Source organism: Idiotropiscis lumnitzeri, chromosome 7, assembly GCF_059441095.1.
Source record: "Idiotropiscis lumnitzeri isolate Australia: NSW breed Sydney's pygmy pipehorse chromosome 7, RoL_Ilum_1.0, whole genome shotgun sequence".
Classification (NCBI taxonomy): Eukaryota; Metazoa; Chordata; class Actinopteri; order Syngnathiformes; family Syngnathidae; genus Idiotropiscis; species Idiotropiscis lumnitzeri.
In genome coordinates this window covers 2034646-2048463 of record NC_142397.1, presented here as the reverse complement: position 1 = coordinate 2048463, position 13818 = coordinate 2034646, and the positions used below count along the sequence as shown (strand labels likewise).

At 42.8% G+C, this 13818-nt stretch overlaps 1 protein-coding gene across 1 annotated transcript in view; it reads left to right on the top strand.

Moving 5' to 3' along the window:
* cadm2b (cell adhesion molecule 2b) overlaps positions 1-13818 on the top strand; it is an 82652-nt gene that overhangs the window by 51335 nt on the left and 17499 nt on the right. The window contains exon 2 of the mRNA XM_088301112.1: positions 2830-2856. Coding sequence (XP_088157238.1) covers positions 2830-2856 — 27 coding nt within the window. The remainder of the gene's footprint in view (positions 1-2829; positions 2857-13818) is intronic.

Sequence of the window (13818 nt, the reverse complement as noted above, 5' to 3'; positions counted from 1 at the left end):
CACACGGTTAATCGGAGTTCTGCGAGGATGTTCTTCACAGGCGGCAAAAGTACAGCGACTTCCTCTTTGGAGTGATTGCACTCGACACCTCATGCATCTCATTTTAGGCTTCTCAACTGGCTCAGAAGTGGGAAAATGAAGTTAATCGCCGTCGTATTAATGTGTTAAACCACTCTTTTGACTTTTATCATTAATAATAGGTATGCATAACATTTTTTTTCCCCAAAGGCCTCACTGACGTTCTCCCACGTGTGAGCTGTGTTCGGCTTGGCCAATAAGTATGCCCATAATTGCTCAACAATTCTCACCGTGAGCAACTTTTTTATTCGTCATTAGCGGTCTTTTGAGCCGCGCTTCGTCTGATTCCGCACTTTGGACCCCAGACAATTTAGCCATTTTTCACCCATATCGGTCTTGATAGTCGTCACGTCACACATTTGTTTCGTTTCAACTCGTAACCCATCGTACAAGTGTAAAAATAAGTTAAGTGTCAAACATGAGGTAACCCACAGTAAAATGCAACAACAAAAACACCAATAATTGGTTCTATCTGTCCAGGTTTTGGTTTACTTTTTGTCTTTTAGGTGTTAAATTTAGTGCCTTTCCCCAAAATGTTTCCCTTGTGGTTGTTTTAATGAAAACAAATGACGATTTTCTGCTCCTATGTTTGAGCAATAAGAGGAAAAGTGCTGTAGGTGTGAAAATGTAGTGAGAAAATGGCACACACACACCCCCACACACACACTCACACACAGCGTTACTTACACACCGGGCCGCCTCTCAAAGCGCCTCCTCTGCAAACGTGTCAACCGTTGTTATGATCGATGGCCGCACTTCTCACATATCAGCAGAGAGGAAGTCGTCGTTTCAACATTGATCGTGTCAAATAAAAAAAAAAGTTGCTGCTATTTTTGCCCGCGCGGCGCTGATAAGAAGCCAAAAAGGTTGTCCTTGACGACGACATCAATGAGAGCAACAATGTCACCAGCACCCTCGGCCATGTCACAGACATGACATGATCTCCAGTCACGACACGGGAATTATTATTACTAATGTAATAATTCCTGTATGATTTAAGTTGATAATTATTATTTATCAAACAGAATTTTGTTTTTTTTATATATATATATATATATATATATATATATATATACATTTTTTTTTTATTCATATATATTTTTTAAATAATATATATATATATTTTTTTTTAATAATATTTATATATATATGTTAAATATTATATATATGTTAAATAAAAAAATATTAAAAATAATTTGTTTGTATCAACAGGAGCAGCACGATGCTCCCTGAATTGAAGCAAAATGTGGCAAAAAGTTTTTTTTTTTTAATTTAATGTTCAAGTTGTATCTCAAGCCTTCACGTCTGTCTAATACAAACAAGCAAGGTTGATGAAAGTAATCAAGGTGCAAGTTGACCATCAACTCGTCGCCGTCTTGGCAGCTGTCTTCCAAATTGGGCCTCGCGGGAAATATTTACTTTGTGATTTGCTTCGTCTTTTTAATTGTTTGCCTTGTTCGCTATATGATAATCCTTTCAGTGGATTTCACAGTGATTTCAAAAGAACTGTCAGATTTGGCGTACTTTACTTCATTTGCGTTCTATAATCAAAGGTGAAAAGAGAGGCGCATTAAATTCTTGTAAATAGTCCTTACTTTGATGTCGCGGCGCTTAACTTCTTTGTTTGAGATAGTGTGGGACTAATAAAGGACATCTTATCTTATCTTAGTGCATGATATGCTGCCTGTTGCGTAAGAAAAGGAAGACACAGTCAGAAATTGGGAACAAATCATCAGCCTGGCTGGCATATTTCATTTGTGGATTTTTCATATTTTGTCCAAAACCGTGCATGATCTGCTTGAAAAGACGGCATCGAACAATTGAGAACGGTTTTCTCGTGGAATGCTTGACCAGGAGAGCTGGCTTTGTTATTTTAAAAATGTGCTCACTTTTTTCAAGACGGTGCATGATATGCTGCTCGCTGCAATAAAGAAAAAATGCATTGTGACAAATCAACTTGACTGGCTTTAGCTTTACACCCTCAATGTGTGGGTCGTCGTCATGGATACGGAGGTCTTTATCCTAACCAGTGCATGATATGCTGCTTATTGTGTGACAAAAAGAAAACCGATCCTGGAATCAGAAATGAGAACAAATCTGCTTGATTGGGAGTCGCGTTGCATAGTGATGGGAAAATGAAGCTTCAAATTTGCTTCATGGACCAGTTGTTGTATTTTTGTGTCCTGTAGATGGCACTGTTGCTTTAGAAACTGGCAAGTCAGCCCAACGTTGAACAGAGAGCGCCATCTGCTGCAGTCCACAAGTACGACAACTGGTTCATCAAGCAGATTTGAAGTTTGGTTTACGCATGCGAAAAAAACGGTGTGCCCAAATCTGAGGCAAAATGAAGTGACCCGCCGATCAAAGTATGGAAGGAGAAGTTGAAACGACGGCTTGCTGGCGGGCTTGATACGTTGTTGTCATGGAAACCAGTTCCTTTATTCAAGCTTGCGAAAATGCAACTTCGAGTTTGGTTCGCATTCACGTTGCATACTCCTCGAGTGGCTCGTCAGTGTCATTGCAAAATTCAAGTTCAGCGTTAAAGGCGTGCATGATATGCCGTTTGCAATCAGAACCTGGATCGGCACAATTATGTTGACAAAAAAAAAAGCAAATCCTTGCACTGCCTGAAAAATCACATGTTAAATACAAATGTGTATTTCCTCCCGACTGATAATTATCGCTGTGTCTTTCCCTCTCCACGCTTCCTATCTAACGTGCTGTTTTCTCCCCCCCCCCTCACGCTATCAGTGGAAGCGACAAAAAGCAAACCCAGAGGTGAGTTATTGCCTCCATTTTCTTGCTCCATGATTTATGTTACACACCGCGAGCAATAAAGCGCATGCGGCTCGGCCTTTATATCCCCCCCCCCCAAATCCTCCCCCCGGCCCATCTCCAGAGCCGAGGGGGCATTCACATACGGCGCTGGTGGCAGAGCGTTTTGTTTTTTTTGTTTTTGTTTTTTTTGCTTCACTGTTATTCTTCTGCAAGAGAGGCTTGCCGATGCGCGCACGGCAGTTGGAGCGCGCATGTTATGACGAACTGGCTCGCGCTCGGGCGGATGGCTCAAGGACAGAGGCTGTTTTGGTGGGCCCAATTGACATTTTCGCCGATTGCAAAATGAAAAGTCGCAACAGACCATATTGAGTCATACCTCATATGAGAGGCCGTGGCAAGGGCTTGCCAGATACGTCATTATTTTTGTCATTATTCCTCACAGTCACTGAAGAACCTTTTTTTCCTGAGGTTTTTGTCCAAAATAAACACATTTAGATGGAGAAAGTGTGCAAAAAAAAAAAACGGCACAGACATAAAAACTTATAGCATAACAATGTCAATATTAATAACATTTTTGATAATTTTTCTGTTCCAGTTTTTGTGATTTTTCAGGCTTAAAAATCACTTTGCGGCAAACTTCTTGTTATTCAAAATCTCCACCACTTATGAGACTAACAAATACCGTATTTTCCGGACTACAAGCCGCTACTTTTTTCCTCGATTTTGAACCATGCGGCTAATACAAAGGGGCACCTTTTCTGTGGATTTTTCTTTCACCAGTAGGGGTGCTCTAGAGTTCAGAAAATATGCAAAATAAATTTTATTTTTTCTTCTCTTGGGTCTGTTTTATTTTTTTAATTAGCAAAGTTGTTGTCGTGTTTTAACAATCTCTTTATGTGCATTCACAGTACAAAATCGTTCGATACATGCAGTAAACAACTCTTTTTTTTTTCAACATAGACAACTGCGCCTTATACCCTGGTGAGGCTTGTATTTATTTATTTATTTTTTTATTTTATTTTATTTTAATTTTTTTCCAGTAGAAGTTGCTGCTTTACAGTTGATTGTGTAATATTGTTCACCAGGAGACAACGGTGTTTTTCTGACCCACTTTTCTAGATAAATTGTCCTTTTTTCCTCCCATTCTTTCCTGCTTCAGAGACACACACACACACAAAGACAATGACAAGAAGTAACCCTCCTCTCCAGGGGAATATTTATTGCCAGTCCATCGTTTCGTCTCCCCACTGCGCCAAATCACAGGGGAGGACTTTGCTCGGCAACGCCTGAGTCGAGCGCAGTTACTCAGTTCACAGCCTCAAAAACAAAAATGTCCTGTTTGACAGAGAGGGCGGCTTGTTGCATTTTTTTTTTTGTCTTTCCGTTAAATGGGCTCTTTAACATTTTAATTAACTCATTAAACATCGCACTAACTGGAAAGCACGTAGCATGATCCAACTGATGAAAGCCGTCACAGATAATGAATGGATGCTTAAAAGTTATGCCAAAAAAAAAAAAAAAAGTCGGCCAGGTTAAAATGAGACAAAAGTTAATGCCCCTAAATTGTGTGAGTGGAAACTACAATGCTGTAACTCTTAACAAGAATTGTGGGAACATGCTTTTCCCCCCGCCGTACTACAATAAAGTGTAATTGCACCTCCACCGCCACAGGAAGAACGTGCAAACTCCACACAGGAAGGCCGGAATCGAACCCACGACCTCCGAACCGTGAGGCGGACGTGCTACCAACGTGCCGCACGAGCGTAAATCCATCTTCCGCCATTCCTGCTTGCTGAACTGACTGAAGCGAAGCGGCCGAGACGGGGAGTGACACGGGTTCCGTTTAGAATGCGGCCCAAAGCAATCATAGACTTTGCTTTTAGCATAATTGCATATGGATTTTCCATAACCGGATCAGAGGCATATGGGAAAGGCCCGTTTGGTCCAACGTGACCCTCGTAGATTCTGAAGTGTGACGGGCAGCTCCGGATCCGCTTTACATCTCAAGTTTGAAGACATGCCTCACTCTGGACAGGTAATTTAGCGATTAGCTCCCGCTAATGGATCCGAGCGAGATTTAGTGCTAATTAGCTAGCGTCCTTAAAGACTTCTTAAATCTTTCCAATCAAGGAGAGCTATCGCTCGGCGCCGAGGCTTTATTGCCCGAGTGTTGGCGTTAACAACATTTCTGTCAGCGTGAGCGATGACTGGCGGTGACAAATATGACCTTTTTCTCGTTATTGCAACAATTTAGGTGTAATATGTGTTATTCCTCTTTGGGCTGGCAAGGAAGGTCAGTGAAGGTGACACGGCGGGCGTGTTGTGTTGCCTTCAAGGAACTCTCACTTGGTTTTGGAAAAAAAAAAAAAAAAGCCAGCAAGTCTTATCTGCTTATTTGAACCAATCCCGAGCATTCGCCATTGTCAACATTTTCCAGTTAATGAATGTGTCATATTCACGCATGATCCTCATGATGAATGGACACGCATTTAACACGCGGTTTGCATAATCGCTCGCCATTTTCATGCATTAAATACGCTTGCCGCACATACGAGAACATATAGGCGATATACAGTGCGCAGTGGAATCATTTGCATGCACAGCATTATCCAATAAAAAAAATGACAAGAGTTTTATTTCAGTAGCAAGGCACCCTTGCTGAATAAAGAAATAAATAAAACGTTCAGTGGTGTGATGTCGTTCTGCATTATTTGAACGGTCAAGACGTCGAGCTATGTGCAGGAGAAATGAAAATTAAAAGTCCAACATTGAAAGGTACAAAGGTACATTGTAGGGGTTTTACAAAAAAATATTTTTAGTCGATTATCATATCGATTATTTGATTATTATTATATTTTTTAAAGTTTAAAAATATAAAAATCATAATAACCAGACAAGCGATCACACCCAAGCCGAGGTCTTCCTCTCCAAAAACAGCAAAGAGATACAATAACGCACCCTCAAACGTGGATTGAGGTGTAATTCCACTTTTGGCCACGAGGTGGCGACATGTGATTTAATTTTGATCGTTAGCACGATGGCCTCCCGGTACAGAGGTGGTGGGTTCGATTCCGGCTCCGGCCTTTCTCTGTGGAGTTTGCATGTTCTCCTCGTGCCTGTGTGGCTTTTCTCCGGGTACTCTGGTTTCCTCCCACATTCCAAAGACACACTTGATAGGTTGATTGAACACTCTAAATTTTTCCTAGGTGTGAGTGTGAGCGCGGGTGGTTGTTCGTCTATGTGTGCCCTGCGATTGGCTGGCAACCAGTCCAGGGTGTCCCCCGCCTACTGCCCGAAGACAGCTGGGATAGGCTCCAGCACCGCCCGCAAGGAGAAGCGGTGCAGATAATGGATGTGTGGATATATCACAGATTTGGACGATAACCCCTGCAATGGCGGGGGCGGGGGCGGGGCTTACTGTACGTCTCTTCCTGTAAATGTCGTCCCCTGTGTCAATCCGAACCGTGCGTGACCGACCCCCGTCCCCTCTCGCCTTTGTTACATTTAATTGCAAATCGCATCAGAACACACATTAGCGCCGTTCCCATTTTCCCGAGCGGTGGCGCCGCGAATGATAACCGAGGCGCGGTGATGTTTAAACACGGGAAGCTGTTAGCTGTTTGAAATTGCCTTCATCGTTCGTGTTTGCTGGTTAAACTCTCGCTGCCGCCGGTGCGTTATCGCCAAGGCCGGTCGAGGAGTAATAGATTTCATTCTAAGCGTAAGAATATCTATATTTGCAGCCGGGCGGCGATAGGAATGATGAAATGTGTTGGAGTGAAGGTTAAGTGAGTATAACTCCCGTGACTTTCACCAGGTTGCTTATTAGAACTCAACCTGATTGAATGCATTAATAGGATTTTTATTCCCCTGACGTAATTGTCGTTGTTGGCGCGGTTATATTAGATTGGGACTCGCTTCGTAGTCCTGTGAATGTTGTTGGAAAGGAGTGCAAGAAAAATGGCGTCGCCGACTGTTTCGTTGTCTTTGGCGATATACGTCACTTACGTCATCGGCCCTCCGTCCTTATTCATAAAAATGATCGTAGTCTCTCACAATCCGTTTTTTCAAGGCTTTTTAAAGCGCTTCCATTCATGTATTTTGTCAGCTCCAAAAAAAAAAAAAAAAAAAAAAAGTGTCCATGCATGTTGACGCCATTGGACAGAAGCGGCACTTTAGTGAGTGATGACACAAAAACCAAATCATGTTCTTATGATATAACCTGCACTTTTCTCGACTTACCGTATTTTCTGGACTATAAACCGCTACTTTTTTCCTCGATTTGGTGCAGCTTTTTTGTGGATTTTTCTTTCACCACTAGGGGCGCTCTTAGTTCAGAAAATACCCTTAATACCTCTTTTTTTTTTTTTTTATCTCTTGTGTCAGTTCTGTTTTAATTCGCAAAGCTGTTGCCGTGTTAAAAGGCACCGTTTTAACAAACTGTTTATGTACCTTTATGTGCATTCACAGTACAAAATCTGTACTTGCAGTAAACAACTCATTTTTTACAACATAGAAAACTGCGGCTTGTATATCGTTTTTTTGGGGGGGGGGGTTTTCCCCCATGGTCCGCAAAATACAGTAATTTTTATGGAGAAATTAGAAAAGTCGAGTTTTGTAGTCAGGAAGTATGTATTTATTTTCACATAGAAAAAAAATTCTCCAGCTCCAAAGCGTCGCTGGACCCGAAAGATATGATCGCCCCTGTCGTAGATGGATTTCTTCCATTCGATCCATTATTGCTTCCTGACTTTTCTTGTGATTCTGATCATTTTGGTTCGCTACAGATTTTGAGGACCATATGGCTTATGCATCCCAAGCCGGTCTTGGGGGAGAACATTTGGCAGCCTTTAGGTGCCCTGACAGCAAAATAATCCAGTCATCTTTCATCTTGAGCCGAGGCTCATGAAAAGGCCAAGAGGCGTGCCCGCGGTGCAAAACGCCGCTCTCGTAAAACTCCTGCTGGACCAAAAGGTCGCAGAAATGGCTGTTGGCAAAGTCTTCATAGAAGCTGTCGATACGCGCTCCACGCGGCTTTGATGGAGAGCGTTGATTAAAAGTGATAGGGCACGGCGAGGTCACTTTGGTGCGAGGTAACGCCGTTGATTTAGTTCCTACCCACTTTGATGTTTCATGATCAATCGCCCCGCATATTCACGTTTCGATATTCACAAATGTCCGCTATTAGCTGGAAAGAAAACTCACACTAGCCGTGTCTTAAAATAAAAATACTGATTTGGTGCCATTTGGTAGTATCTTGGTGTTGCGGGGACGTAGCTTTGCATAACAAAATAATTGCTTTGCCGCCATCTTGTGGCATCTTTAAGCAATAACAAACTTTTTTGAGAAAGTGTAATTATCTCAGTGGCTTCGCAGACAAAAGAATTTTACATTTCCAAACAAATTGCTTGTGTCTTAAAGTCGTCTTTTTTGAACCAGGAAGTAGTCTGCTAGCTAACAGACGGAAGAACAAAAAAAATATGTATTTAAAAATTGTAAAGTCCAAAGTTTTAGATTTTGTTGGATTCATTTTCTTTCTTTCTTTCTTTTTGTGCAGCTTTTTATCGTTTAACTCAATGATTTTGTGACAAATGACTGTATCTCAACAACGTTTGTTTAGTTGACACATGGTATGGTTAGGCTCCACCCACTCAGCTGTTGATTGAAAATTAAAAAACGTATAATGTTTTAACGCGTGGTACGGTACATGTGAACAACCTGTACCTTTCCTGATTGCAACTTGTACCAGGCTGTATCGCGCGAGGAAAATCAAAGTGGTCTTGGCAGCGAGCCTTGGGGTGCACCTTTTCAGATGACGTGAGCCAAAAATATTCCCACCCAATTCGATTTATCAGAACACTTTCATCCGCGTCTACTCTCGCGGGAGATGAACTTGGCACAGTTATATTAAGCGTTGACGGTAAAACTCGCGTTATTGTTATTTCCTTGAAGAGCTTAGCGAGACTTGTATAACAATAGAAGTTAGATTTGAGGGTAAGAATAATGACAGTTGGCTTCGTTGGTGAACTTCTCCAGTACTCTCTCGATGCCGTGATTCCAACGAGATGTCAGGAGCGAAATCTTCGGCTCACTTGTTGTGAGAGAAGCGAGCAGCCTCGCGTCGCGAGTCACCCGGGAGATGGGAAACTCTGTTATTCCTTGTTCGCGCCGCGCGCCACCGGGGGCCCGCTGCAGTTTTTAATTAAATGGAATATTTATACAGCGCACGTGTTGAAACTCCCTCGCTTCCCCCAACATGCTGGCAAATGGGCCACGCCGTTTAGACTCGGCCAATTAATTACAATTTTGTCAAGACACAGCATTAGCGGTGATTAATTCCCACGTTCCCACGGGTGGATGTTCGACGTGCGAAAACAGAGGAAAGACGGAACTATTTTTGTTTTTGTCAACATTTTGGAGTAAAAATTAATGTATATGTTGAATTTAGTTGTGTGGGTTACGGCTTGCTCATGGACACTTTTTTCAGAAATAGGCGGGAAATAATTGAGAACACCCCCCCCAAAAAAAGTGATTTTCCACAATATTAACGTTTTTTTTAAGTATTTTTTTCTTTTTGTAGTTTGTTGGAAATATCCAGCTTTAAATGTGAAAATATTATGCAATGAACCCTGTTTACTTTCATTCTAAGGGCAGAGTTCCATTTATAATTATAATAAAAATTAGCACAATCCCCCAATCATGGTAAAATATGTGTGATGGTCTGATATAATCGAAGTTAAAAATTTGGTCATTATTCCAAAGTTTGGCGCAAAAAGACACATTTCATGGCCGAAGAAAATCATACCCACAGTGAAGCATTCATGAAGAATTTCAGTTATTTTTACTTTGCCTTTATTTCTATCGCAAAAACCTACCATTTGAACAAGGGTGTGTAGACTTTTTATCGTTGCTGATGTTATGTCCTGTGAGTGTTGTCGGGTGATGAAAGGAAGACACAAGCCTGCAGTTTCCAGTTGCTTCTGCTTGAATGCTCCCTAAGCATTCATCAACGTGCCGCGTTCCATTATTCAGTGCGGTCAACTGTAACTGACAACGGCTTTTGGGCGTGCGCGGGGGTCGGGTGGCGTCGGTGGCAACACATCTATCACGTCTCACAAGACCCTCGTTTTCTCGCGGTGGTCTCACAGCAAGAATCGTGCGCATCGTCCATAGCAATAAATCTCTTATTTACATTCATCAGCCCGGGCCTCGTTGTTGATCCGCCCCGCCGGTGCACTCGAGATCGCCGCCGTCCTCCTGGTATTGATATTCTCCACGTAGCACCGCACGCTCGCAAAATCAATAGCGCACGAGTATCATCTTCTCCGCCTCGATAAATGAGAACGTTCACGTTCCCGCTCGGCAACACTCGGAAGCGCATTCCAAGTCTCAGTTCATCTTTTTTTGAAAAGTGGCAACATGCAGAGTTCGACTGATCGTCTACGAATGGAGGCGAATGAGCGAGATATGTTACTCTACTCGTTATTTTCGACACTCGAGGAGTGTCGAGTCACAGTCCTCTGAGTCGCCGGTTAGTCCTCGGTACCTCTAGTCGCGTTTGGTGTGCCACCTGAACCACCGAGCAGGTGTGTCGAGATGGACGAGATCAGCAAGGTCAGGTGAGACGAAACCATTTAAAGATTGGAAAACAAATCAAGGAATCTTAAAAGGAACTCTAAAATGTCCAGAAAGATGTAATTGGAGACAAGCAGCAGTATTTTGGATTCAATTATTTTATGTTACGCACCCCTAAGCAAGAAGAAAACACCACCACCACACCCACTCTCTGCCGCAACTCTAAATAATAGCATTTGTTGTAAAACAAACCTATGCCGTAGAGTTAAGACTCGCTGCGCACAACAGGCAAGGAGAGCACCACTGCCAACTAGTGGAGTGGAGGCGCAATTACACTTTATTGTAATACGGCGGAAAAAAGCATTTTCCCCAAGGTTACACCAGCATCGCCTCCCCGCCCCACTATTTGAGAAGCACTGGGATAGAGTAAGATTCGCGTTTTCAAAAGTCCGATGGACGAGTCTCCTCCTCATTATTGTCTTGCTCAAGCGATCCCCAAAACTGAGCAGGAACTCGTGATTTGCTCCTCGTGCTGCAGCGGCTGCTAATCATCTCTTTTTCACCTGCAGCACGCCTCGAGTGCATCTGTTGCCGCCGTTTCCTCTCTCACATCCTCTCGTCAAATATTTGTGTTTACAGAACGCCGCAACCGAGCCCCCCAACGCCCCCCCCCCCGCCCGCCCCCTCTCCTCTCAGCTGTGCAGCGAAATATTTCATTCATGAGGCGCCCCACTTGATTGTGTCGGAAAGTTAACAGTAACAAGGGGGGAGAGGGGGGGGGAGTTGAAGCGCCGCTCTTGAGGAATCCGACACGTGACGATGATCACGTGACTATGAGGGCTGACGTTGCCGCTTTCGTCTTTCTCTCGCAGCTCTCACATCCATGTAACCCAAAAATAGGAAAAATGACGACGGGATATGTTAACAAAACAAAAGCCCCACGAGGGACCAATTACGTTTTAAAGAGGAATTAAGTCAACACACAAAAACAAATAAATTTAAGTCTTAGAATTTTGGTTAAAAAAAAAAAAAACTAACATTTTGATTGAAGTGTCTGATATATATATATATATATATATATATATATATATATTTTTTTTTTTTTAATACTTGCACAATTTTTGTGTATCCTGGATGAAGAAAGCGAGTTCATTTAATTGTCAATATAAACTCTGACCTCCAAACACCTGAACAGCATTGCCAACTCGCCTTTCAACATCACCCTTCAAAATTGATGGCTTTGAGATTCAAAATGAAAACTACGGAAGCAACCACACATTTTTATCAGCGTCTTAAGGAGGATAGTTTAAAAAAATCTTCATGAATAATGAAGCGTGATATATATTTCTTTGAGAGTCAATTAAACAGATTTTTGCTATCCCTTTCCGCTATATCTGTAATAAATAGGTTTGACGTACTTCCCGTCACCTGCAAACGTTTCCACCTGTCAACACGGCGACGTCCTTTCATTCCACATAATGCCCCAAAGACACGCCAACGCATGCTCTTGACATAATTTAGCCTTCGGCGCTGATATAAATTACGCCTTGGGGGTGACGGATCGTCTCTGGCGAGCACACCAAAACTATTCGTTTTGTCAGTGGGCGACCTTGCCGTCTTTTGTCCTGACGGTTTGCTTTTCACGCGCAGATGTGAAGACTTGACTCGCTGTGCTTTTAGATATCAGTTTTATGCTTTTTCTTTTCATGCGCGACCTCCGTCTGCATTGTATTGCGCGCCTTTGAGAGAAACTTCTCATCTGGCAAAAAGTCAAGAGTTCTTTTCTTCTGAATTTGTAGGCACGGGTCTTTGCCAAGCGTTATTTAACCGAGGCTCATTCGTTTGATTGAAAGTCTCAAACAAAAATGTCACAAAAAGTACGCAGATTGAAATAGTGACAATCTTGTCTGCAAATACGCTTACCAACAATGAAATGTGGGCCTGTTGAGTTGAAGCTATTATTCAATTGTATGATGAGCAACAGGTGAATTCAGCCTTCTGTCATTTATTCGTAATCATTTTGCCTGTCATTATATGTCACTCGCATCGATAGATACAACAACAAATATTCACTACTTGGAGAAAAACAACTTTAGGGACGTCTTCAGTGAATCCAATGCTTCTCAAATACGGGGTTGGGCACCCTGGGAGGGGGGGGGGGATGCGATGCTGAGGGGGCGCATGTGACCCTGGGGAACATGCTTTTTTCCCCCCGCTCAACTACAATAAAGTGTAATTGCACCTCCACTCCAGTAGTTGGCAGTGGCGCTCTCCTTGCTCATTGTGCGCTGAGAATTATTTTCTTCTTGCTAGGAGGGGCGTAACAGAAAATAATTGATAAGCACTGAGTAAATACAAGACCTTTACAAAAAATAAATAAATAAATAAAACAATATGTCCTGTCAAAAGAAATATTTGGCTATTGCCTCGCTGTTCGCCGGCTAATGCTGTCTTAGCAACAAAACAAAAGGGACTTTGCTAAATTGGACAGCAGACCAAAATGAAGAACTAGCTTAGCCCTAGTAGCATGATGAGGCTAGTAGCGACGAAAATGGTTTTAAAAAAATAAAATAAAAAATGGCACCAAGCATTCTTTGCTGTTGTCCTGGGTGTGGCGCAGGACCCTTGAAGTTAAAATTAAATAAAGATCTAAACAAAATAGTAACTGATCTCAGCAAGATGCGTCGCAGTCGTAGAAGAAGACGTACAAGAACCAACTAAAATGACTCATTTAAAAAAAAATAAATAAATAAATAAAGTAGTCTTGGACCACATCGGATTGTGCAAGTCTAATTTTACACATTGCCTATTAAATTGGACTCCTCCCTTTCCGTCAGGCAGATGATGTAATGAAACCGACACATTCAAACAAGGACATTTTATATTTTAATGAGCCAAAATACCTGTAAAACGCCCCCCCCCCCTCGCCCCCCTTCCCGCCCTCTCCCCGTCATAACGTCGCTCTCATTGCTATTTATAGTCGGCCTCAGCGTGTCCCTGAGCTGACGAGCGGCGCCCGTCAGGACAATCGAGGTCAAGGAAGGTCCGCCGATCTTTGCGCCTCCTGGGGGGGGGTGCGGTGGGGAGACGGTGGGGCCCTCCGGTGCTCACTCGACTAATGAGGCGGGCAGCTGCTCCCTCGGCCGACGCGGTCAACTGTACCTGGGAGGAGGCCGCGTCAATGTCACCTTGGCCGAGCACGTCAGGGGAGTTGAGGGCGATGTATGCAAGGGGACGTGATTAGCGCTGCCGACTATGCTCTCCTGCATTCAACCATGACGTCACACTTGGAAACAAAAGCTTCCATGTCACTGGACAGCATCGAGCAATTATATGCTTTGAATGATACTTTATTCAGACTTAAATGTGTGACATCAGTCAAAAAGA